General features: G+C 39.3%; 1 protein-coding gene across 13 annotated transcripts in view; it reads right to left on the bottom strand.

The window, feature by feature from the left end:
• Positions 1–25,766, bottom strand: part of NETO1 (neuropilin and tolloid like 1) — a 131,186-nt gene that overhangs the window by 32,733 nt on the left and 72,687 nt on the right. For 9 of the 13 annotated variants that reach the window (XM_045041205.1, XM_045041206.1, XM_045041204.1 and 6 more), the window contains one exon: positions 19,611–19,839. In XM_045041205.1, the coding sequence (XP_044897140.1) occupies positions 19,611–19,839 (229 nt within the window). Of the gene's footprint in view, positions 1–1,346; positions 2,329–3,769; positions 4,531–19,610; positions 19,840–25,766 lie in introns of those variants that run through there. The other 4 variants (XR_006587641.1, XM_045041209.1, XM_045041208.1 and 1 more) reach the window with 4 other exon arrangements.

Below are 25,766 nucleotides of genomic sequence, written 5' to 3' on the forward strand. Positions count from 1 at the left end.
AGCCGTGGATTCACAATGTCTGAGACTGAAACCCAGATCCATCACTTCCAGGTTGTGTGACCTTGAGCGAACGTGCCTCAAAATCCCCGGGTTTCAGTAACATCTATACAGGGGGCGAATCTTAACTACCACACACAGCCGTGAAAATTAAATGTGATCGATCTTTAAAACCCGTAACCACTGTTGTCCGAGGTACAGTAAGCACACATTAGCTCTTCTTGAATGACGGTAATAATTAGCCAAAATTAAATCAACCAATAAAACATACGATGTTAAGGAGATACAGAACAGACAAGTTCAGTGACCTAATATTACACATTTCCTAATTTGTGAAGTGAGGACGGTCATTCACAGAGATCTCGTCAACACCAAATGAGAATGCAGGCTGGAAAGAATGGAGCAGAGGTTTCACACATAACAGCGTGCAATCAATAGACTCTAAAAAGAGGAGTTCTACACAGAGGTGTTTACCTTCTTGTGTAACAAAAAAGCATAGCTGTTCTTTAGCTAATACAACGTTGTAAGAGAAATAATATAATGAAACGGGTTGTAGCACATAGCTCTATAAGCTATTACATGCAGGGGTGAGATTTAAAATATGTAACAATCAGTTCTTCATGGGACCCGACCAGGCAGATCCAATGGACACCGACCAGACAGCTGGGTGCACAGCCTCAGCAACAGCCCAGTTCATACCCACTCGTAAGAGACTGGGGAATAAAGTCATGCGTCATGAAACATCACTTCCTCAAAAACGTCCGGGGACATTTATCTTCGTAAATTTCCCTAGCATATCTTTCTCCAAGCTGTTATCTTCTACAACCTCCATCATTCATTTACAAACATCCCATCCCGAGTGCTCAGTGGACAACCCCCGTCTATAAGTAAAAAGTGGTTTCAAGTTGCTTCTAATATTACATGAAGTAACATAAGGGTAGGTAATACAAATAATGAACCTCACAACCTGTAGAAATGAAGGTGTTTATCCCTCTCTCTCTCTCGAAAGCAATCATATGAATTCAGTAATGTATTTAAATGTGAAAAGAGTCACTAATACACCACAAATCTGAAGCTCCAAGCTCTTTGATTCTATGTGGCTCTAGTATTTACCTATAAAAAGGAAAAAAAAAATAAGTCCGTATACAGTCTCCACTTTTTATAGGCAACTACACAATAAAGACAACTTTTTTTTTTCTTTTTCAGTTTGTTTATTTATTTTGAGAGAGACAGAGAGAGTGCAAGCGCAGGAAAGGAAGGAAGAGAGGGAGAGAGACAGAATCCCAAGCAGGTCTTGCATTCTCAGTGCAGGGCCCAATGTGGGGCTTGAACTCGTGAAACCGTGAGATCATGACCTGAGTGGAAATGAAGAGTCGGACGCTCAACCAACTGAGCCAACCAGGCCCCCCAATTTTTTTTTACATTTGTAAGACACTTTTCTAAGATACGTTCAGGACATTCCTGAAACTGAGCCTTGCTAAGTTATTTAAAGATCTTGGGAAGTACATCCCTTTGCTATACCCACGCCCAGTGTAAAATATCACTCAAGTTTTTAACTCTAAAAAAGTAACAGAAAATGATTGTTTGCTTGCTAACTTCAATAAAAGGCAGATTTTAACAAGTGTTTGTACTACTTTCCAGGAAGAAGGTTTAGATGTGTGTTATGATATTCCTTGATTCGCAGGAAAACAAGACCATGAGGATAATATGCATTTTCTAATTCCAAATCGTAAAGAGAGCTATTCTGACGCCATCTTGGAAGGCAAGAAAAGCGAGTGTGCAGAACTGATCGTGGTGTTTTGGTCCCACTATGAAATCAAGGCGTATTCTTTTAAAGTCTCTAGTGATCTTATAAACTGAGGTTTGGACATAAGTGACAAGAGTGCCCTGCAACTGAGTGACACGATTTTCAGGACAGAGAAACACGAAACACGACGCACAGATGCAGGTTTCGAGAATATCTACGGGTACCTTAAATCCAGGCTTGAAATTTCAATTTAAAATACCGTAAGTGACCATTTACCCAAACATCTCATGATAAATTCTTTGGAAACACAAATTTTAATGCAACAATTTGCTCTAGCGGGAAGAAATGTATTGTGGATTAGTAAGTAAGATGAACTATGGTGCTCTTCCTTCCACACATCGGCTTTTGGTGGACCCTTGTTCACAGAGCTCTTGTGCCACGAAGCCCGTTTAACTTTGTTTAATCCAGATGACTCCAATGTCATTAGTTTACCACTCGATACACAAGCCAGAACAAAAGAAAAAGCAAAATCTTGAGAAGTCTTGCCCCAGTGTTCAAAAATTATGGTGACAGATTTCTTATTTCTGAAGGGAACAGAGAATAAGATGAGAAATTACTAAGGTATAAAGTTGGGTGAGAAATGAGGACACAGATCACTGTAAATTATAAAGCCTCACGCACAAAGATACATGTGGAAAATTTTACTGGAAATAAGCCAAAATGGTGACAATGACTATTTGTAGGATATTCACAAGTTACATTTAGCTTTTATTATAAATAATATGTAGATATATATATAAACGTATATATATAAATATATATTTAGCTTTTATTGTAAATAATATGTAGAAATACATATGTACACACACACACACACATATATATAGTAATTGGTAAAAATCTTTTAACTTTTCATGAAAAAAATAGTATTCTTAAAAATCTATTCTGTCTTTCATATTTTAACTAGTAACATAGTAGTTTTCACATAACATCTATAACTTACTATATATTTAAAGCTAATGAGTGAACTTAGTATTTCACTAAATTCACTCCCTTCTTTTGGGTTGTTTTGAAATCCTCACATGTTCCCATTCTCACCACTAGGTGGCGAGCATGCACCAGATTTCCTGAAATAGCATTTGACTCTATTCTGATGTTGAAAATCCTACATGCGTCTGAGACATTTATGCCTATATGTTGCTGATCTGTAAGAAATAAAAACTTCAGTAGAGACCACAAAAATAATTTTGAACATATCTGAATTAGGTAAGGGATGATGAGAGAAAGAATAGCAGTCACAACACTAAGTGTAAAGAAAACTACATTTAAAATTTTAATAAAGAATCATAAAACATATCAGCTGTAATGTTAAAAGTCTATTCACGAACATTTGATCATTTTTCAGTATTGTGCCACATGTTTATAAATTTTGTTCCCTTTTGGTAATTAATTTTTTTTAACTTATAGTAACTTTTGTTCATGCCAAAGTCACTAAAATTCCTTCTCACTTATTAGTGTTATGTCTCCCTAACTGCTTTCCTTTTTATTATTTATTATTATTATTTATGATCATTATTATTTTCTTTTTTTTCACCTGTCTTTAAATTCCAGTACAGTTAGCATACAGTGTTATATTAGCTTCAGGTGGACAATATAGTGATTCAACAATGCTGTATATTACTCAGTGCTCATCATGATAAGTGTCCTTTTAATCCCCTTTCCCGATTTCACCCCATCCCCACCTATTTCAAATCTCCCCTCTGGTAAGCATCAGTTTGCTGTCTGCAGTTAAGAATCTGTTTCTTGGTTTGTCTCTTCTTTTCTTTATTCATTCGTTTTGGTTTTAAATTCCACACATGAGTGAAAACACACAGTATTTGTCTTTCTCTGATTCGCCCATTTCACTTAGCATAACACTCTCTAGATCCAACCATGTCATTGCAAATAGAAAGATTTAATTCTTTTTTATGGCTGAGTAATATTCCATTGTATATATACATACCACCATCCATTCATCCGTTGATGGACCCTTGGGCTGCTTCCATATCTTGGCTATTGTAAATAATGGTGCAATATGCATAGGGGTACACGTATCTTTTCAAATTAGTGTTTTGTCTGATTGCATTCTTTTTCAATTCAGAAATCCACTAAATGCTACCCTCAGGAAATATTGAAACAAAATGGAAAATAAAACCTGGCAGATGTCTCTCTGAAACACTGATATTTCACATCCTTGTGCTTTGTGGCTAATGAAACAATCAATGGTAGGTGAGTTCAAAGCCAAAGAACATGCTACTTCATCAAGAAAATTTGGAAATGGAAGTGATGCTTGATCCTACTTTTCTTTTAATAATAATATCAGCTAAATAACAGCTCAAATGCTCCCTCGTGTCTCCCAGCACCTGACCCAAATCTCACTCTCTCCATCCACATTCTCCGGCTTCTTGCCTCTCTCTCAGATACTTCGGATTTGTTTAATGTGAAGTTTGTCAAAAGTTCACCGCCTCTGTGGGTGCTGCCACACGCATGCACACACACACGCTCACACGCCCACATCACCGAGTCTTCTACCTCTGCTCACTTTTCTTTCCCATCACTTCTCCAATCTGAAGTTGGGATGGAAATGGTTGCAGGAATGTGTAGAGCAGCAGCAGGATGAGGAGACAGCTTAGAGTACATTGACACGTCCTTGCTTCATTTGTAGAATTCAACTTTTATCAGCCTTGAAGACATTGATTTATTAAAACTTTCTGATAGTCTGGATGCTCTAGAGCCTACCACTTTGCCTGAGAGATGGAAATAAAGCTTATGTTTATCATAAATATGGAAATGTGATACATATCTGCATTAAATATTTAAGTAATGAATTTATGCTAAAGAGCAAATTCTAGTGCACTTGGAAACGCAATTACTTTTATTCACTAATAATTTTAATTGATCTAGATGACAGAGACGATTTTCCCTCTGCCTCTCAGAACCCTGCAGTCAGGTCTCCAGGGTAATCATGAGAGGCCCCCCTTCTCTTCTCTATCCCAGGGGATCCTGGGAAGCCTGCAAAGCCTCTGACACTCTATTTTCTCCTGGGCTTACCCTTCCAGCTCTGACTCCCATCTGAAGTCCAGATTTATACCATACCAGCAAATCCCGACATAACTTCTTCTTGGGATTCTAAGTACCATCTTAAGTGAAACATGGCTAGATGATACAGAAACAATTGTGACCTTACTCCTCTTTAACTACCCCTTCCCCACATCATGCTTCCACTCACACACTTTCCTGATATTAATAAGGGCCATGAGTTATTAACATTAAGGCTGCTAAGGCTGAAGGGTTAGGGTCTTTCTTGAGTCTTTTCTCTTTCAACACCCACGTCCAAATAGCCTTTAGTTGTGTCAGCCTTATCTATCTATCATCTATCTATCTATCTATCTATCCATCTATTTATCTATTATCTATCTACCCATTATCGATCGATCTATCTATCTATCTACCTATCTCTTATCTATCCATATATTATCTATCTATCTATCTATCTATCTATCTATCTATCATCTAGCTAGCTAGCTATCATCTATCTATTATCTATCAATCTATTATCTATTATCTATTTATCTATCATCTATCTATCTCTTATCTCTCTACCCATCTATTATCTAGCTAGCTAGGTAGCTAGCTATCATCTATTATCTATCATCTATCTATCTATCTATCTATCTATCTATCTATCTATCTATCTATCTATACATCTATTTATCTATTATCTATCTATCCATTATCTATCTATCTCTTATCTATCTATCCATATATTATCTATCTATCTATCTATCTATCTATCTATCTATCTATCATCTATCGATCTATTATCTATTTATCTATCATCTATCTATCTATCTCTTCTTATCTCTCTACCCATCTATAATCTAGCTTGCTAGCTAGCTAGCTATCATCTATTACCTATCCATCTATTTTCTATCATCTATCTATCTATCTATCTATCTATCTATCTCTCTACCATCTATTTATCTGCCGAGTTCTTGTTGCCATCTCCATTGGTACAAGTGGCTCATGGCCATTTTTCAACACCCGTTTTTCTATATCAGATCCATGGACAGAGCAGCCAAAGGAAATCTGGTCCTTTAAAAGTATAAATCAAACCATTGCTCACCCCTGTTTAAAACACTCCAAAACCTTTCTTTAACAGAGTGAATGCCAGACTCCTCAATACCCCTTGTGCTCATCCAACATCTCAACTCAGCTACCTCTTGAACTCCAATGTCACCCACCATAACCATGGCGCACTGAGATCCACACCCTTCTCCATCATGTTCGTCTAATTTGTTGTTTTTCCAAATACTTATTAGGACTTTAATTTATCTTCTTAAATTCACTTCTCTGTATATCGTTTGTCTCCTCTTATAAAAATGTAAGGCAAAGGAGTTGTCTTGCTCACTGCTGTATAACTTGGGCTTTGAATAACAAACACATACCATTTTGGAGGTGCTTAATAAATACCTACCAACTGACAGATATCAGAACAAAACTTTTTCAACAGTAAGATAGACATGGAGTGCCATCTTGCCATTCTATTCTGACAACGATTTTATTTTATTTTTTGAGGTTTTAAGAAGTTTCTATTTTTTCATTTCATTTTTTAATTTTTTAATGCAATTTATTGTCACATTGATTTCCATACGACTCCCAGTGCTCATCCCCACAAGTGCCCTCCTCAATGCACATCACCCACTTTCTCCTCTCCCCCACCCACCATCAACCCTCAGTTTGTTCTCAGTACTTAAGAGTCTTTTATGGTTTGCCTCCCTTTCTCTCTGTAACATTTTTTTTCCCACTTCCCTTCCCCCCTGGTCTTCTGTTAAGTTTCTCAAGATCCACATATGAGTGAAAACATATGGTATCTGTCTTTCTCTGCCTGACTTATTTCACTTAGCATAATACCCTCCAGTTCCATCCATGTTGCTGCAAATGGCCAGATTTCAATTTCTAAGAAATAACTAAACTTTTTTAATGAATTTAATGGAAGAAAATAGCTAACACGTCAGAGATATCAATTATGAATAAGCATCTGAGTAGGAATTCAAAGCCTTCAAAAACTGGATTGAAAAGTGTCTAGCTTGTTATGTTTGAATCAAGATATTCTAATTCAAGAAAAATATAATGGAAAAAAATAAATATATTTGGCCATCCGAATTGTCCCCAAAACAAATGTTTTGTTTTTCCCCAAATAAATGGAAAAATTTCCCCTGCCACCATATTTTAAACTTAAAATGGCCTTCAGGCTATGCAATTAGAGAAAATGACATTTTATTTGAAAAATGCTGACCAGATTTCAGGCCAGAAATAGATTTGTGCCTCTTCTCTTCATCTCCTTTATCATCTTCATATATTTTTTTGAAAGATCAATATCTGCCTCCAAAACTCTATGTTCCAATGTGACTTAGTTACCTGTCAAAAGATCTCGAATTATTAAGATGAATTTTAATCTCTTTTTTAAATACAAGAAAATCTATTCACAAATTTCAATTTAATCCCACTCACATTTATTAGATTCCCCCAATCTTTCTGCTAAAATTGCATATTGCTACTGTCCCAAAAAGACAGCATATTAAAAAAAGAAAAAGTATCTTCATGAGAGAATTATATTCCATAGATAGAGATCATTTCTTTCCTCACATAGGACATGAGACACATCGTGATCTTATCCATTCTATTTGATCCCAAGGATGAACATATATTTGTATACTATAATTATGTCTGCCTTGGGTCAGCTACATGATGATTTATTCATCGTCCCTAATTAGATAGGTCTACAATTACCATAAGGGGGATATTGCATTTCCTTGGGGTCTGTAGTCTGATTATTACCAGTACTCAGACATGGATCTCAGGGTTTGTTTTCATGACTGGTGTACATGTCTATAACAGTTAGCTGGTTGAGACATGCTGTTCCATTAAAGTCACTAGATTTGGTTTCATTGTTGTAAGTGCCAAATCCCCAAAGCGGGAACTGAGGTAAATAAAGATTAGGGTGGAGAAAATGAATGGGCCATCATAGCCTCAACTTTGTGATCCTCCTAGTTCAAAGGCTAACAAGTCAGAATAATCATTTTCTGTCTCCATACAACAAGTACCCGCAATCTACTTCCAGTGATAGACATAAACTACAACAGCTGTAAACTGAGAATCAAAGAGATCAATACATGTTATCCCCAAGGATCCTGCCAAAAACTACAAGGAATTTGCTGCCTTTATTCTTGTCCACAACATCTCTGGCAGACTGACAACCTCACCAAGACAACACTGATCAAAACATTTTGATGGGGGGGGTGCCTGGGTGGCTCAGTTGGCTAAGCGTCCGACTCTTGATTTCAGCTCAGGTCACAATCTCGCAGTCATGAGGTGAAGCCCCACCTCGGGCTGTGTTGGGTGTGGAACCTACTTGGGATTCTTATTCTCCCTCTGCACTGCCTCCTCTCTCTCTCAAAAAAATAAATAAAAAGTTCGTTGAAAATTCTGCAAATATTTTCTAAGTAATTCAACACATACACATGGAAATCAACATTATTTAAAGAAAGACAAATATTTTAGTCTAAAAAATCATTCAAGAAAATTGATTTTAAATTTTAATTATTCCACCAGCCTATAAATCTATAGACATACTTTTAAAAAAGGAATTTGAGCCAAGTATTACTTCCAATATTAAAATATTTCTGATCGTTACAACTGGACTCAATCACATGCTTAAGAGGAAGGAAGGGTAGGTCCCTGGAAGACTAAACAATTTTATATTATTATCCCTTGCTCAAAATTCTCATTATATTGAAAGTAAGAAACTCCTGACTATAAAGGTTTCAGTATGTTGGTATCCCATTAATGGACACAATAGTTATCACCAACCATTTACCATTAGCTCTGTTTTGAACACATATATTTAAAACTCACAGCTACTCTATAACCTCTCCTTCATTTTCTGAAAAAGAAACTGAGGCTTAAAGTCAAGGTGTTATAGATAAGAAAGGAGAGGAATTAACTGACTGTCACCAAATGGGTACTCTTTCATATATTTTCATACTATTTTTTTTTTATCAATTAAAACACTTTAAAAATTCTTTTAATGTTTATTTTGAGAGAGAGAGAGAGAGAGCAAGGGAAGGACAGAAAGACAGGGAGACACAGCATCCGAAGCTGGCTCCAGGCCCTGAGCCATCAGCACAGAGCCCGATGCAGGGCTCAAACCCATGGATTGAGAGATCACGACCTGAGCTGAAGTCGGAAGTTTAACCAACTGAGCCACCCAGGTGCCCAAAACACTTTTTTGAAATGATCTGTAATTTTGTTTTGAAAAATGCTTAACATTAATTTTAGAATTCAAAACACATACATGCATGCCAAAATTATATATTTATATATTTATGATACATTCTCTTCTTGTACTTTTCCTGTAGTAATAAAAACATTCAACTTTTAAATAATTTCATTATATAGAAGAATACATATTCAGGAGTAGGGCATGAAAGGGACATGTATTTAGAGACACCATTACCATTTGGCATTGTGTACCTTTGGTCTTCGAGTCCAATAAACTATATCTTTCATAATTTTAGGTGAAGAGTTTATCAATTTAATAAAAACAAACAAATAAAAACAGAATAAGAACAGCAAACCTACTGTGGTAAGCTGAATAATAGCTCCCAAAGATGCCCACATCCTAATGCCCCGAATTTGTGAACGTTACTTGATATGCAAAAGAGACTTTGCAGATGTGATTATGGGCTTCAAAATGTGGAGATTATTCTGGATTATCCAGGAGGGGCCAATGTAATCACAGGCATCTTTACAGAGAAAAGGAGGAGCTCCAAGGGACAGAATGTGATATATAACAAGGAATCCAAGAGAGACAAAAGGTGACCTTACTGGCTTGGAAGGAGAAGGAGCTATATAACCCACTCAATGGGAAGAGCACAGCTCTAGAAACTAGGACAGGTGAGGGAATGCATGCTTCACTACGGCCTCTCAAGACAGTGGCCCTGTTGACACCATGGTTTCAACCCAGTGACATCTATTTCAAATAATACATTTTTGTTGATTTAAGCACTAAATGTGCTGTTGGAACAGCAATAGGAATGAAGCCAATGTCCCTATTTACACCAGTAGCTAATTTCTCGGAGGAATCAGAACATGATCCACCAGCCCCTGTAGATGTAACTATGGCCACACAACACCGCAACAGGGGCGGGAAAGGCCGAATTGGGAAAAGAGTGAGATCTCTGACATGAGTAGCCAATGGCTTTTGACTAGAACACCTTGCAAGTCAGAAGTCATGATTCACTATGAAATGGTCAAGAGCAACATTTTCTAACTACTGACATCATTTAAAATTAGAGCAAACTCAGGGACACCTGGGTGGCGCAGTCGGTTAAGCGTCCGACTTCAGCCAGGTCACGATCCGCGGTCCGTGAGTTCGAGCCCCGCGTTGGGCTGTGGGCTGATGGCTCAGAGCCTGGAGCCTGTTTCCGATTCTGTGTCTCCCTCTCTCTCTGCCCCTCCCCCGTTCATGCTCTGTCTCTCTCTGTCCCAAAAATAAATGAACGTTGAAAAAAAAAAAATTAGAGCAAACTCAAAGATTCACTCATGGCACCCAGAGGAGGAAGGACTGATGTCACCTCTAGTGCTCCAAGGACATTAGAAAAACATAGGCTTAGCCATCAGCACCTGTCATGTCATAAACAAGCCATCAGGTGAGTGTCTTGAGGGTAAAAAGTGGAGAAATTCTAGTGTAAACCATGGTGATTATTTAGTCTGAAAGAACAAGTCATTAGATAGTGAGCTGTCCTCACCTGTTGGTATAATTACCACCTCCCAGAAAACCCTATTGATTAGTTATCATTTCCTGACATCATAGATGTGTCTTGATTTTCCCAACATAGAAAAGAACATCTATATTCTTGTTTTCTTGGATTTAATACATTTCTTTAGAAAGTCATCTCAAAGTTATATTTATTGCTTTTAAAAAATGTTTACCCAAACAATAACTGTTCATTGTAGAAAAATCATAAAACACCGAAGATCAAAAATCCTCGACACCTAAAATTAATCACTATTGCTACCTTAAATGAATTGCCTTCTACACACATGCATTACATATACAGCAGACACTCTATATTAAATATTTATCACATATACTTACAATATACTTTTATGTGTGTTTTGTTTGATATTTGCTTTGAGAATTTTGTTTTTTTCACATAGCTCAATGTTTGTATCGTTCTAACACAGTGTCTAAAGAGTTCAAAGAATATATACAGGTTCCAAGAAGCATTTAACCAAGCCACTTAATTTTCATTGGTTGAATGCTTTTAAACATACTTACCACTAATATATACATATATTTTTAGATTAAGTTTCAGATCAACAGAAGAAAGCATGCATATATTCTCGTTCTCACACCATCTACTAAACTGGGTATTTTATTATTGCTATATTTTTAAACAACTGAATAGATAAAAACAGGCCTGATTCCTACTGGAATTTGCATCTCTTTGTTTACTAACACATACCAGTGTATGTTTCCTATACCAACAGGCCATTTCTGCTTCTCTATGAATTAATTTTTCACTTTATTTGCCCCATTTTTTCTCGTTGGCTTATATAACTTTCTCAAATTGTCTTACACAATCTTTATTCTTTTTAAAAATTGTTTTATTTTATTTATTTTTGAGAGAGAGGGAGAGAGCGTGCGCACAAGCAGGGGAGGGACACACAGAGAGAGGGAGACACAGAATCCGGAGCAGGCTCCAGGCTCTGAGCTGTCAGCACAGAGCCCGACGTGGGGCTCGAACTCACGAACTGTGAGAGATCATGACCTGAGCCGAAATTGGACACCCCGCTGACTGAGCCACCCGGGCACTCCAATCTTTATTCTTCATAGTTAAGAATATTTACCCTGCTGTTTATGTTGCCAATTATTCAATTCGGCTTTTCCTTTTTTATTTTAATTATGTTTTTATATTAACGCCTATCTTACTTTTGATGCTTATATATATGATACATCCCCTAGCCACACGGTGTTTTCTGTCTACTTTAGAAACAGGTGCCAAAATAGGACACATGTGCAGCAAATTTGCCAGCATATTCTGCATCGTACTGATATTTCTATGTATGCCATCTGGTATTTATGCAGCTGTATGACAGATATAAGTAAATATTTCCTGTATTAACAAAGTAGTCTTCAATGTTTCAAAACGCACCAACTCTTAACAGTGAGGCATGGAGATCTCTACATTAAAACATCAGTTTACAATCAGCAGCATGGCTTCCTCTAATGAAGGTCATTTTCTCTCCTGGGTGAAATGCAGGAAAACACCATGCCTTTGGATCTTATCATTTACCCCAAACTTGTAACTGTGTTGGGGCTTGCTTTTTCTAGAGAGCAAATGAAACATTATTGTTTTGAGTTGATGATCATCAATATGTTTTGGTGTGTATTCTCAGAGAGCTCCTGAGCTCAGTGCACTTGGACGCTTCTAATCAAACATCTCTGCAACTTTTCACCCTTAGGATCCACCAGATTTAGTTTATTGAGACCACAGAACAATTTTACTTGTATCTTGCAAAGCTGGGCATGTGCACTCCGGCGGACAGAATGTAAATTGTGGACACAAGAGACAGACGGCATGCCAAAATATGCCCCAGACAAGAAACAATAATAAAACTAAACGGTGAAATAATAATCGCTCACTGTGGCCAAAGAGCAAAGATCCTACTAATATAAACAAATGCTGGAGAGAGAGGAAAAAAAGACCCCATGAGAAAAGGCTTTTTAAAGTACAGTGTTTCAGTGGATAGTTTACTAAAGTCAATGAGGAAGTACGTGGTGACGGGGTGGAGCAGAGTACCAGAGGTAAATGAACATGTTCTGGAGTGAGTCACACGCTCATTCAGTTTGAATGAGTGCGGTAGCACCATAAGAGGACCGAACATCCCATTCATCTCTGGGCCATCAGCGGTTGGGTGCTTACGCATTAGATGAAAGAACAAAATGGCGAATGGAGGGATTACGAGTAAGTATCAAAATGAAAACACTGATGCCTAGGTTAATAACATAGTGGTCACTCTACTTTCAGGGTCAAGCTGATGTTAGAGTGATTGTTTTTTATATCTTTCCTACAATTCTACCTTGGTGCATCTCCTCAACTACCAAATCTAGAAAAAGCATGAACCAGTTAATAAATCATAGCGTATCAGTTAATATATGTAAGTGACATATACAGATTGACATCTGGATTATCTATGGCCTTCAAAAGTGCATATTGTTACAACAGGAATGTGTTTTGGTTTTCTATTGCGAAGTAACAAATTACTACAATCTTACCGCCTTATATTCAGGTCATTGGGAGCACTCAGTCTCTTGGGTCGCTGGGCTGAGGCTCCCCCTTTCTCCCTGGCTCTCAGATGGGCAACATTCTCGGTCTCGGCTCCCAAAGCCTACCCCCATGCTCTGCCACATGGTCTTCTCTACAACGTGGCAATGTGTGGGGAATAAGTTTAAGAATTCTCTGAGCTTGCACCAATGGGTTAACAAGGCTTGGGGGGGGGGGAGTCACCACAGGATGAAAGTGTCCGAGAACAGATAGAGTCGGAAAGTCACGGCACCAGGGCAAAAGAGCCCAGGATTAATCGTGAAATAACACAAAGCATAGAGGGGAAAGCAGCTACAGGGCGGAAGTGCCCAGGGCGAATTAGTGAGAAAAAGTGCCGTGTTAGTGAGGTGGCACCCTCTATCTGTCTAAGCCCCTAGAAAAGTTAAAATAGACACGGTGCCCGGTGCCTGCAGTAAATGGCCATCTTCTCACAACTAGGACGTTGTCTTGACCCTGACCCCTAACACCACATACCATCAAAACCCCTTTTCTCTCACACACGAGTTAATGATCACTGTTGTATTGTCTCTTTCTGCATGTCCGTCACATATGTAAGCCTTCTGATCCTAATAAAACAGAAACAGGACCCTTGCTCAGGACTCTTGTCTCCTCCCCGACATTAGCCTCTCTCATATTCAATTCTGTGTCCGCTCTTTTGCTGCACAAGAGAGAACTCCAGACTCAAAGTCGGTGACAGCAGCATGCTCCGTAAATGCCAGCAGGAGTATTTGCTACAGCTTAGAATGCCTCTGACTTCTTGCATTCATGCCTTTTAGACCTTCTTTTAAAAGGGCTTAAAGACTATTACCAGTATTTTTTGTGTATACTCAGCCCCGCCAGGACAGTTTCCCTTTTGATTAATTCAGAGTCAACTGATTAGGGACCTTAACTACTCATGCAAAATCCCTTTTGCCACGACATGTAACATGATCACGGAGTGACATTCCATGATGTTCAGATCCTTCCTGCACTCAGCGGAGAGGTATGTATAGGCTCTATACACAAAAAGGTGGAAATGTTGGGGTCATCACTGCCTATCACTGCCCACTCGTTGGCTCCCAGTGCCTCAGTCTTGTCATGGATGCAAAATAGATTCTCCCTTTCTCACGGCTCCCGTGAGTATCACCGCGCTACAGCACTGACTCAAAGTCCCAAACCTCACACCTAAGCCATCTAAATGTGGTACAGAAGAGGCTCCTGGGTTCAGCCCTTATAGGAGTCTAGACCGTAGCCCCAAGAGACCATTTTTCCTCCGCCCATTAGACCCCAGAACCAAAGAGACAAATCACCTGTCCCAACACTCTGGCACACAATGGTGGGAGAGGCACAGCATCATGGGTATAGAGAGTCTGGTTGGAAATAGGGAGAATGGAGAGTAAACGGGAGTCTCTGATCCATAACAGTTTTGAAGTCCAGCAGGGCAAATGCTGGATTTCTTGGTACTATGTTTCCATTTCTAGGAAAAACCCTCTGTCGCTGTGGGCTTCACCCTCCAGGCTCGTGGTGCTGTGCTGTCACTCTTCCTTTCTATGAATGGTGACATACATTTGCAGTTGGGCACTTTTATCTGATGGCTCCATGCCACAAGAACTTGGGGGTTCTGACGATGTCTCTTCATCGGTACTCTGCCTCTTTCAGCCCAAACCAAAAGAGTTTCTGCTGAAGTGGTCTTCTCAAGAAGCCCGTGGCCCTGGCTTGAAATTCACTGGGTTTTGCTCTCAGACAGATGCTCACCCAAAGTCTCTGATGCAATCCTGTCTCTCCCCATGGGTCCTGCTGAGGTGGCTGAGGGTCAGCGCCCTAGTCCTCCTGGATGCCCTCCAGTCTGGAAGATCTGTGAGGCACACCTCCAACCTCCGGAAAGGGCCCTTCTGTTACCGACACTGTGCTCTTCTGCTGTCTCTGGTGATTTAGCAGAGGCTATACGGTCACACATTCAGCCTCACCCCCTGCCATGCGTTTGGCAGTCACTTCTGACTTTTAACATCTCTGCCACCTGGAGAGGCTGGCAGTTTTCAAAACCTTCGGGTCCTGATTGCTTTTTGCTCACGGGTCCTCCCCTCGATTTGCTTCTTCCCTCTCACAAGCTACTGCAAGCAGCAAGAGATGCCAGGCTATGCCTTCAACACTCTCTGCAGTAATTTACTTAGTCACGTAGCCAGTGTTGGTCCCTCAGCAGGTCCTGCAGGACAATTTCTCTGAGCTTTCCGCCACGGCAAAACAACGATTTCCTTCCCCCGGTTCCGTCCCAGCCCTCCCCAGCAGCCCTCGGAGTCCAGATTTATTCTGCCCATCTAACGCAATGCAGGCCTTTTCTAGCATGCTCCTCAAAATTCGACCAACCTATGACCACTGCCTGAACCCCTGCCGCTTCCACATTTTAGATATTTGTTAGGGCGACACCTCACTTTCAGTATCAAAACCTGCAGTAGTTTCCCATTGATGTGTAACAAATCAGCACCAGTTTAGCATCCATTAGTCTCTAGCTTAGTATGTTCCAGAGCGGAAGTCCCTGGTTATAATTTTACTTGAGTCTGATCTTGTAGGGCATAGGAAAGTGGAGTACTGTAGGATTATAGCATGTTTGTGCAACATGTAGACAGAAGGCACAGCGGATAGGACAGAGGCATCAAAACTCCTTGAAAAGCACATAAACCAGTGTTGACATGTCTGAGCTATATGACTGATGTAGAAGTGTTCCCTATTGTTATCGTCATCTTTATCATTCATCATCTTTAGAAAATGGGAGCTCTGTCCATTCCTTACAAGTGACAAAGTCATCCACAAGAGAACTTATGAGCTTCAGAATCAGGTCTTCCATCCTTGCCACGGGACTGTTCAATCACTAGGTACGGAGTTTTGGGTGCGCAGGGAAAGTCAGTTACCTTCCCTGGATCTTTTCTTATTCTGTCTGAATTCACAAAATGTTTGGGATTAGAAGAGACAGTCCCTGAGCTCTCCTTTAACATCTAAAAATATAACAAACAAAAACCAGAATCAGACCTATACGTACAGAGAATGAACGGATAGTCGCCAGAGGGGATGGGTTGGGGGGATGGACAAAATGGGCGAAGAAGGGGGGAGATACAGGTTTTCAGTTATGGACTGAGTAAGTCACAGGACTAAAAGGCAGAACATAAGGAACAGAGTCATTGATATTGTGACAGTGCTGTAGAAGGGCAGAGGGGACCTACACTTGTGGTGAGCATAGCATCATGGACAAACTTGTCAAATCACTAAGTTGTCCACCTGAAACTAATGGAACATTGGGTGTCAACTCTACTCAAAAAAATACATCGTATGGTCCCAACATGAGACCTTTTGACATATATTAGAATGTTGTTGAATGTGCTGTAAGCACTTCTCAACGCTGCACTGGGCATACTGCCTAATAAATGCTAAGAACCAAGAAAAACGTCAAAGTGGTTTCTTATTATTTGAGTAAGACAAAGCTGGCCGTTGATTTCACACCAATAGTTTTCACTCCATATGTGTGTGGATGTGTATGGAGTAAGATTAGAGGCATGTATATTATTAATATTATATATGGATTATATAATATAAATAAGAGAGTATATTACATATAAACTATGTTTACATATATGATATATATACTATATAAATGTTATACCTATTATCATCAAGAAAACAAAAAGGCAATGCAAAATACTTTCTTAGCCACCAATATGGACTAGAACAATACCATTTGGGGAACTTGAAACGCCACAAATAGAGTTCCTTTATTTCCTCATTAAAGTCCTGAAAATGACCTAAGCCACTCAGTAGCATCACCAAAGTATTAGCACTGATCGAAGTTAATTTCTTGTTGTTTTGAAATGTTCAGCTCTTATCTGGAACACTTTGACTTTGATACAGAAAGGCTTGGTCCATACCCACACACGTCATCACACAATGCCTTTGATCCTTGGCATGTCATGGCTGAAGCCCAACCAGTTTCAGCCAAAAATAAAGCAATACGATGCAAAATACCAAAAAGCTACAGAGGAAACATGACATGGACGATACATTTGTTCTAATCAAAGCCAGTGTAAACTTTATGAGCTAAACACAGAGAATGCTACTGTACCACCTGTCACTGACGTGACCGTGATAAGCCGTCCACTGTGCAGGAACATAAAAATTGGGGTGCTTTCCTCCTATGGAGGACGGATGCCATGTTTTTTCTGGATTCAACTTTGAAAGGTCCACCGCTTGAAGGACCTCTGGAGATCGTTTACATACCTGCATGAAAACTCTTTCTTTCAGCTCAAATAGAAATACTTCCAATGGCATCTGCACAGTATGACATAATGCACCATTTCTTGTACCAGCAGGATCCTAAAGACTCATGGAACTCAATCAGTGTTAGAGTTGAACGGGATCAGTGAAGTTTACCAGTTTGTTCCCTACAAAACTCAGACATTCCCCTACACCATTCACACCACCTGGTGACCCATTTACAGACTGACTGCCACCTAGCCAGAGCCTGTACCCTCTATGGGAATCCATTCAGTTTGCGAATACCACACATCCTGTGAGCTACACGTTTTTCCTAAGTATCGCTCCAACGTTTCCCTACAATTTAACAAACAAATCTCACCTTCCAGACATCAATCCGTATCACCAGCGTAAGTCTCAGGTAGTGACCACATTTAGAACAAAACAACAACAAAATCTCTCAGATAAACTATGCCACTCTTCCTTTGACTTTGTCTCGTGATTCTAGTTGCTTCTGCATCCTGGCCAGCCACTTCCCATGGATGATCCTCCTTATTAACAATACCCAGAACAGAATAGGTGCTGCAATCTACAGTTTGACCAGTGAGGCTCCCCAAGAGCCTACCTTCTTTGAGTTGTTTACCTACCTTTCCTTCATAGAAGCTAATACTGCAAAAGATATTTTTTGCCAATTGTTTAAAAAAAAAAAAAAAACAAGCTTTAGCTCATACTGTGTTTGAATGAAATAAAACTTTAGGAAGTCCTAGGAGGAAGGGCTCTTCTATACTATCGTTTTAGTTGATATTTGAAACCTAAGGATGTATTTTTTCATTTTTATCCCCATTGCATTTTACGGTATCGTGTTGATAAAAATAGATTTTTGTGATCTTTTAAAAAAATTGATTATATTATCTAACATATTAGCTAGCCCTTCCTTATGCGTATCTTTTAAATGAAATACGAGTTTTCAACATATTATCACCCAAGATTGATAAGAATATCAAATAAGTACCTTTAACCACCCCCCCCCCCACCAAAGGCAAAACCTATTGGTGACAGTGGGGTAATCAGCAAGGACACCAAATGGGCTGACCTTGTAGTCTGAATTTCTTCCCACTCTAACCAAGAAAATGACGAGATTTTTTTTTTTTGGCCCGATATCTTGCTGACATAAAAATGCACTACCTCTAACATTTTGATCAACTGTTGAAATGAGGACACGAGAGCAACATGCTGTTTCAATCTGCAGTAATCCCAGGAAAGATAATGCACTCCGTGGTGGAATCAAGATTGACAAAGACTGAGACGTTTGCCACTTCCAGGGTCCCAGAATTCTCCAACTGGGTAATCAGACAGGAATTTAAAGCCAAACCTATTCACTACATGAAAGAATTGTCTAATATATTTCATATTTATGAATTGAAAAAATATTGGATGCTGTGCCAATCACTGAGAAATTCTGGCGATTTCAAAACTATTTTTTTCTATTTATAAATATATAGTTTCAAAATACAGGCTGCTGATTTCCTAAAGCGGAATTTTTCAGGATTATTTTTTTTCATTTGTAGAAATTTATTAAACATGAATTATTCAGGGTTTCTGAAGAACATTCCAAATATATCTATTAATGTGACTCATTATTTGTTAGAACATAATTTTCTAAAATTGCTGCGGTTTGCACATAACTCTAGATATCACCCATGGTGCCATTTTAAATATTTTTTTAACTTTTTCTGTTTACTCTCCTCCCAAGCAATTCTCTCTCTTTGCTTACTTTAATGGGAACTCGGTCGTCTCAGACCTATTTGCAATAAATGGAATTGCAAGAGAAGCTTACTAAAGAGAACCTACCAAATATTTTTATGCAGGTTTTTAAGACTTAAACTCAAACTTCATCAGAAGCTGCTGAAGTTCCAGACGCTTCGTAAGAGCTAAACCAGAGACAAACAAAATTCTCATTTCCCAGTCGACGCAGGAACTGTCTTAACCAAGGCTATCATGCGTATGCTAAAATAAGGAAGCAGAATGTAATAGGTAACTCTCTCCCGTCGCTGGATCAGAATGAAGGAAAGGGAATCTCAGTGTTATTAACACCTTGTTACCACGCACCCCACTGTGCTCACGCTGCATGGACAAAATACCATTAGCGGCTTACGAGACTTGCATCATATGACATATGTGAAGGAAAAACAGTCAAGTGCAGAGAATCTTACGTTCTTGGAAGGATGTGAACAGCATCTGAAATCTGCTGTTTCGACTGCCCTCATCGGCCCACATGCGGATGACCCCAAGACCTGTGCGGAGCATGACGTCATTGGCCACGGTGCTGCAGAACTTAGCCTTGAGGTCCCCCACGGAACTGCTCCCATCATACACGGCCACAAAGTTCCTTTTGCATTCATTGGAATTCTGCATCTCGTAGTCCAAGAAACGTAGGTAGATCTGCAAAGTAACAACAAAGCCGCGGTCATTTCCGCAGATCGAAACACGCAAGTAGTTCAGTGAGTACCAGCCTCTCTCTCTAGTCTCACAAGACAGTCTTGATTACACTCAGTCTTAGGATTTTTCTCCTGGGGATAGCAGGAAATAAAGATGTACAACTAACCTCAAACCGTGCTTAATATTTTTTTCAAGGGTTATTTTCCTTTCTTCATGGACATACACATGTAGGATAATAACTTGTTTGAATTAATAGTAATGGAAGCAGAAATGGTGTCGAAAGATAGTCTCTGATTTCACTTTGTTTAAATCCCTTCCCATAACCACATTGCTTCATTTTTCAAGTAGAGCATGTTAAAAAAAATTTTTAAAGAAAGGGCGCTAATCTATGATTATTCTCACCACAACATAGAGCCAAAGCCATTTAGTTAAGTCCACATAAATAAAAATTAAATTAACATTTAATGGGTAACAATGTCCCATGCAACCTACACCGTAGATTATTTTTAAATACTCCCAACTACTCTACAAAGTTTTATCGTCCTATTCAGATGATGAAACTAAGACTCCGCGGGTATAAACTGGAGATCAGACGGGGTCTCTCTAACTCCCAAGGCTCTGACCCTTCCACAATATAACGCTGCTGCCGATGATGCTGTTTTATGATCAACAGATACTATTTGACTCTGTTCCGATGGACATTAAAAAATCACAAGCAGTTAATTTAGCTACAGGTAAGTTTGAAAAGAAGTCATCTGTCCATGCACGCCATCAGTTTGGCATTACCTACACCCTGGCCTTTGACTTTGTCCCAGACACTGTTAAGGGCCCTGGGGACACAACAGTGAACAAAACAGTGAGGCTCAGTGTTGAAAATATGTGTCAATGAAACCATGACACCAGGACGTAATGTCTCAGCAAAAGAAGTGATATAAAGAAAAAAAAACAATCTGTGCTCTGTGACAGGGATATCTGGAATAGTTCTGAAATACAGAAGGCATCCTCACAAATACTTACTGACTAAGTGTTTTCTAACACGCAAGGCTATGTATGGGAGAGTTCCTCTTCTATACCCTTCTGTCATTAATGCGGTATGGATGTAAACCAAAGACACGTGTTCACCTACAAATCAATTGCTTCCATCTCTATATTCATTTTGCTCATTTATTCATAAACTCTGAATCCCATAAAACAAAACTTTCTCAGATTCAGTATGTCTGCCCTAAATTTAAAAGTTTCAATGTTTCAAATTAAAAGAAATTTCTCTTTTGTCCTCAATGTTCTTACTGAATGGGGTACTGACCTTTATTAATTTCACCTTCAGAATGGTTGTTTTCCAACTCTGACAGGTCTATGATATTTCAGCAGTCTCCTGCCTGCCCTGGATATGTCCTAAGTTCTTACTTGCCAGTTCATTCCCACAGCCCGGCCCAGTCAAAGTTTTATTTCTTTTTTTTTTTAATGTTTATTTATTTTTAAGAGAGAGAGAGAGAGAGAGAGAGAGAGAGAGAGAGAGACGGAGCATGAGTGGGGGCGGGGCAGAGAGAGAGGGAGACACAGAATCCGAAGCAGGCTCCAGGCTCTGAGCTGACAGCACAGAGCCCGATGCGGGGCTCGAACTCACAGACTGCGAGATCATGACCCCAGCCGAAGTCGGACGCTCAACCTACTGAGCCATCCAGGCGCCCCCAAAGTTATATTTCTAAGACACAAATTTAACAATCCTACTACAATCTTTAACTGACTTCCAAATAATTATAATTTTTTTTTAAAAGCTTAAAAATCACGAACGGGCAAATTCTTCTTCTTCTGTCTGAATATTTCACACTTACTTTACAAAATGCCATCCTTTATGCCTATGACATTAGTTACACAAAAATGACCATCCCTATTTTCTGCCTACCAACCTCTTCCTGATATTTTTTTACACACCGGTGCCAAATATTCAAGTGCCCCCACTCTCCAGCCACGGTAGAATTATTCTCTACATCCTCTATGATAAAATATTATTCTGAATGTATTATAAGCTTTAGTTGCCGGTTCTATGAAACTTTAGTGTCACTAAACCACGTGCTCCCAAAAAGCTGGGGCAGAGGTGTACGTTTTTGTATTCAAAGTGTCGATCCATGTGTTGTATATACGAGGCACTCCATCAAAGTTCCTGAGGGGATGTGCCTGTGAATGACTGACTGACTGGAAAGTTCTATTTTGTTATTGACTTCACTTATTTTAGTACCCAGCAACTATTGATTGTGTCCCTATATACCCGACTGTTTTAAGGGCTGTAACTAATAATTATACAGAATAATTGGCCTTTTATTTCTTGCAGTAGGAAATCATACGCAAAAATTCCCCAAACAGGGTATTTTTTTTTTAATTTTTTTTTCAACATTTATTTATTTTTTTGGGACAGAGAGAGACAGAGCATGAACGGGGGAGGGGCAGAGAGAGAGAGGGAGACACAGAATCAGAAACAGGCTCCAGGCTCTGAGCGGTCAGCACAGAGCCCAACGCAGGGCTCGAACTCACGGACCGTGAGATCGTGACCTGGCTGAAGTCGGACGCTTAACCGACTGCGCCACTCAGGCGCCCCAAAACAGGGTATTTTTAATATAACTCTGAACTGTCAGAAAACCACAAGACAGTTTGTTACAGGCTCATTAGGGAGAACTGACTGAACATAAAATGGGAGTCCCAAGTCCGGAAATACTCCTATAAATTTGAGGAAGAACAACAGAGAAATAGGGAGAAATGGACAAAAATTGAGAAACACTGGAAGGCACTCGAGTTTTATTATGCTCTGCTCGATGAGGTTTTCACATACACAGGCGGTCTGTAACATTACAGTTCGAGCTAATCTAAAATTTCCAGACACTTTGATGTTAACTTTAATTGCCGTGACTACAAACATAATATATACGTCCTAAAAAACCTTGCATGTTCCTCCTTCCCAGTGGCGTTGTACTTTATTTTATCAGAAGGTCAACTATTACTCAGGTAACCCATCTAGGATTCACTTTTCCCAACCAAATTATTACATTCCTGAAAGCCATCCAGGAAACGCCAAAATGTCTCCTTGAACCAGGCATACCTGGGAATGTTAAACCTTCCAGGGTTTTCCTAATTGCTTTGTTTTATGAGTTTCCACGTGGATTTATAAAAAGGTGTTGGGTGTTCCTGATGACCTTGACCATGAAGCTGGAGCGAAGGAGACAAAAACGTTGCTCAAGGGATAGAAGTAAATCAACGTGGGAACCTTCAATAGGAATAAAATACGTACTCCTTGCTTTACAGCTCTTTTGACTGCACTTCATCACCCCATCCTGACGACAGGAAACAAATTGAAAGCACTATAAAAATATAAATGCCTGTAAAATCTAGATATTTTTTCTTATAAGGTAATAAACTTGCTAAATGCAACAAAAATCAAATACATATTTTAATCTTCAAGTACCATACGGTCAACCCAACCGAGTTTATTAGCCCTCAAAAGAATTTGCAATTAGAATCGTAAATATGCATAGTTACCCATAGGAGGAAATACTGAGTAGGGGAGGTGAAAAGATCCTTTGGAGTGTCTTGTAAAGTAACCCTTCCCTCCAATGTCCTTCCAAAGCTATAAAAACCAAACACTATGCCCACAGAAAGAAGGAATTAATCGTTTGACTAATTTAAGAAAGACAGATAGTTGAGAGCCTGCTGTTTCCAGGTTGAATGAGTCAGTGGCCTAATAGGCCTGAACAATTATTTCGAGTATCTTTCTGACGCTGCATGTAGAAGCCTGGCTTAAAATGCTAATTTATTATTTGCATCGTGTACTGGCAATAACCTATGACATTGTGCTAACGCATGATTTCACTCAAATCTCTCAGTAACAACATACACTTGCTGCAGCCATTTTAAAATGAAAAGGCCGAGATCAGGGGGTGGGGGGGGTACAGCCAAGTCACTTTCTCACAGTGACCCAGGCCCTTAGGTAAGTCGTTGGTATTGAAAGCAGGTCTGCTGGACATTTGCTACTTCTCACTGCACTGCACAGACTCCTATAATTTTTTTTTTTAATTATCACAGACTTATAGCCCAGAAAGAAAGTCACAAAGTTAAAGAAAGCAAACACCAATAAAATAAATAACTGAGCAAGCAAAACCAAACTGTTTTCCATTCTCCTACAGGGGCTCGGAAACACGTTGGCAAATCCAGATAAAAACGAGAGTCACAGAAAACAAACGGGTCCCTCTGAAATAAATGGCTGTCTTAAATTTTCTTAAAAAGATCGGTTTACAGAAAAGCACTGCTCTTGTTAGAAAGGCAATTTGCATATTCAGCCCATAGTTTCTCATTTTACAGCTCTAGAGAGTTTCCACATTTTCCATGAGAGGTGACTGATGTGTATTCTTACATGAAATGGAGTGACAGAACTCTAAGCCCCTTTTTTCTATTTAAGGGCCATTCTTAGTAGACAGAATACTATTTCTGGAGGAAGTGAACAATTAGTCACTGGATTTTTATATATTCCCTTCTGGAGCATTCCATTATTTTTTAACTTCATTTTTCTTAATCATTTAAGAAAAGAAATAAAACATGCCAGCGGTTATTACCTTTACTGGGGGCAGAGCTGTTGGGGCAAAAGCCAATGTCATTAGCCAGAAAAGTGATCGTGCTTCTCCACACTAGCTCTAGGATACATCATCTCACAGCCTTCCTTATATTATGACTTAAATGGTATCTTGCCAGCCTAAGGTTTGGGCCATAAGATCACCGAGGGAAAGAATGTCATGGTTTTTATTTAAGGTAGAAAACTACAGAAAGTTCTTTAGTCTCTCTGCTGAGAAAAAGGGGAAATGATAAACAGAATCATATATAACCCCAGTAAAATAGTCAGATTACCATCTCCTCTCAGTGAATCATTTTGATGCATTCTTCTTTCTAATCAATCACCAAGAGTTTGAGCTGACAAAGTGATTTATTGAACAGGACCAGAGGGGATTCAGAGCACATAAGTAATTTCTAGTAATATCTGGCTTCCAAATCACACTAATATGGGAAACAGAATCCCTTTTGTGCACTTAAAGCAAATAACTCTAGCTAACAATTTACTAAGGAATAATATTTACAAACAAACATTTAATACCAGCCTTTCAACCTGGTCCCTCCCCTCGTGTCACAAGGATATGCAGAACACAAACACTGTTTGGGGCAATTATTTAAGACTTCCCAGAACAGCTTTCTCCATGAAAATACACTTTAAATACACTACGGTCTGAGAAACGCTGTCCATGGTTTCAGAACTACTTTCCACTTTGATAAAGAAAGCCACATTCTTAAGGAAAAGTGTGTAGCCTGGGGCTTCTGAGCTTGCTGTCTTATTTGTGGCCGGACATGCCAGCCTTATCATTTTAGATACGACATCCCATGAATTCGGAATGTAGCAGCATCCCCTGTATTTGGAGGAGAACATCAGAACATCATACTCTTTGCTGAATTGTTGAAAAGACACACCCTACAACAAGTCCTGATACGAATATCAAGGCGATCTTTCTGGCATGTACAAGCAAGTATCAAAGCACTTAAAGTCCATCTTCAAAATCTGACAGTGGGAAACTGAGATTTCGCTCAAAAAACCGGGTGGAGTCCTAACAGGTCCAAGGGTGGTTTTCGTTGTGTTTACCCAATTTTGTTTCCATTTTTGGAGATAATCAAGTCAGACTCAGTCTTCAGAACCCTAAATCTTATCACTGTAATCAAGGATAGTTACTACCCTTCATCTCTTGTGTTAGTTTTCTCCTTGCCCCATAACAAGTTACCAGAAATAGAGCAACTTTACTCAAGACCTGTTTTGGATCTCTGAGTCTGTAGGGTGGAAGTAATTGTGGGCTGGCCTGTGTTCTCTGCTAAGGGCATATGAGGCTGAAAACCCACCTGCTTGCCAT

The sequence above is a fragment of the Felis catus genome, chromosome D3, assembly GCF_018350175.1.
Source record: "Felis catus isolate Fca126 chromosome D3, F.catus_Fca126_mat1.0, whole genome shotgun sequence".
Classification (NCBI taxonomy): Eukaryota; Metazoa; Chordata; class Mammalia; order Carnivora; family Felidae; genus Felis; species Felis catus.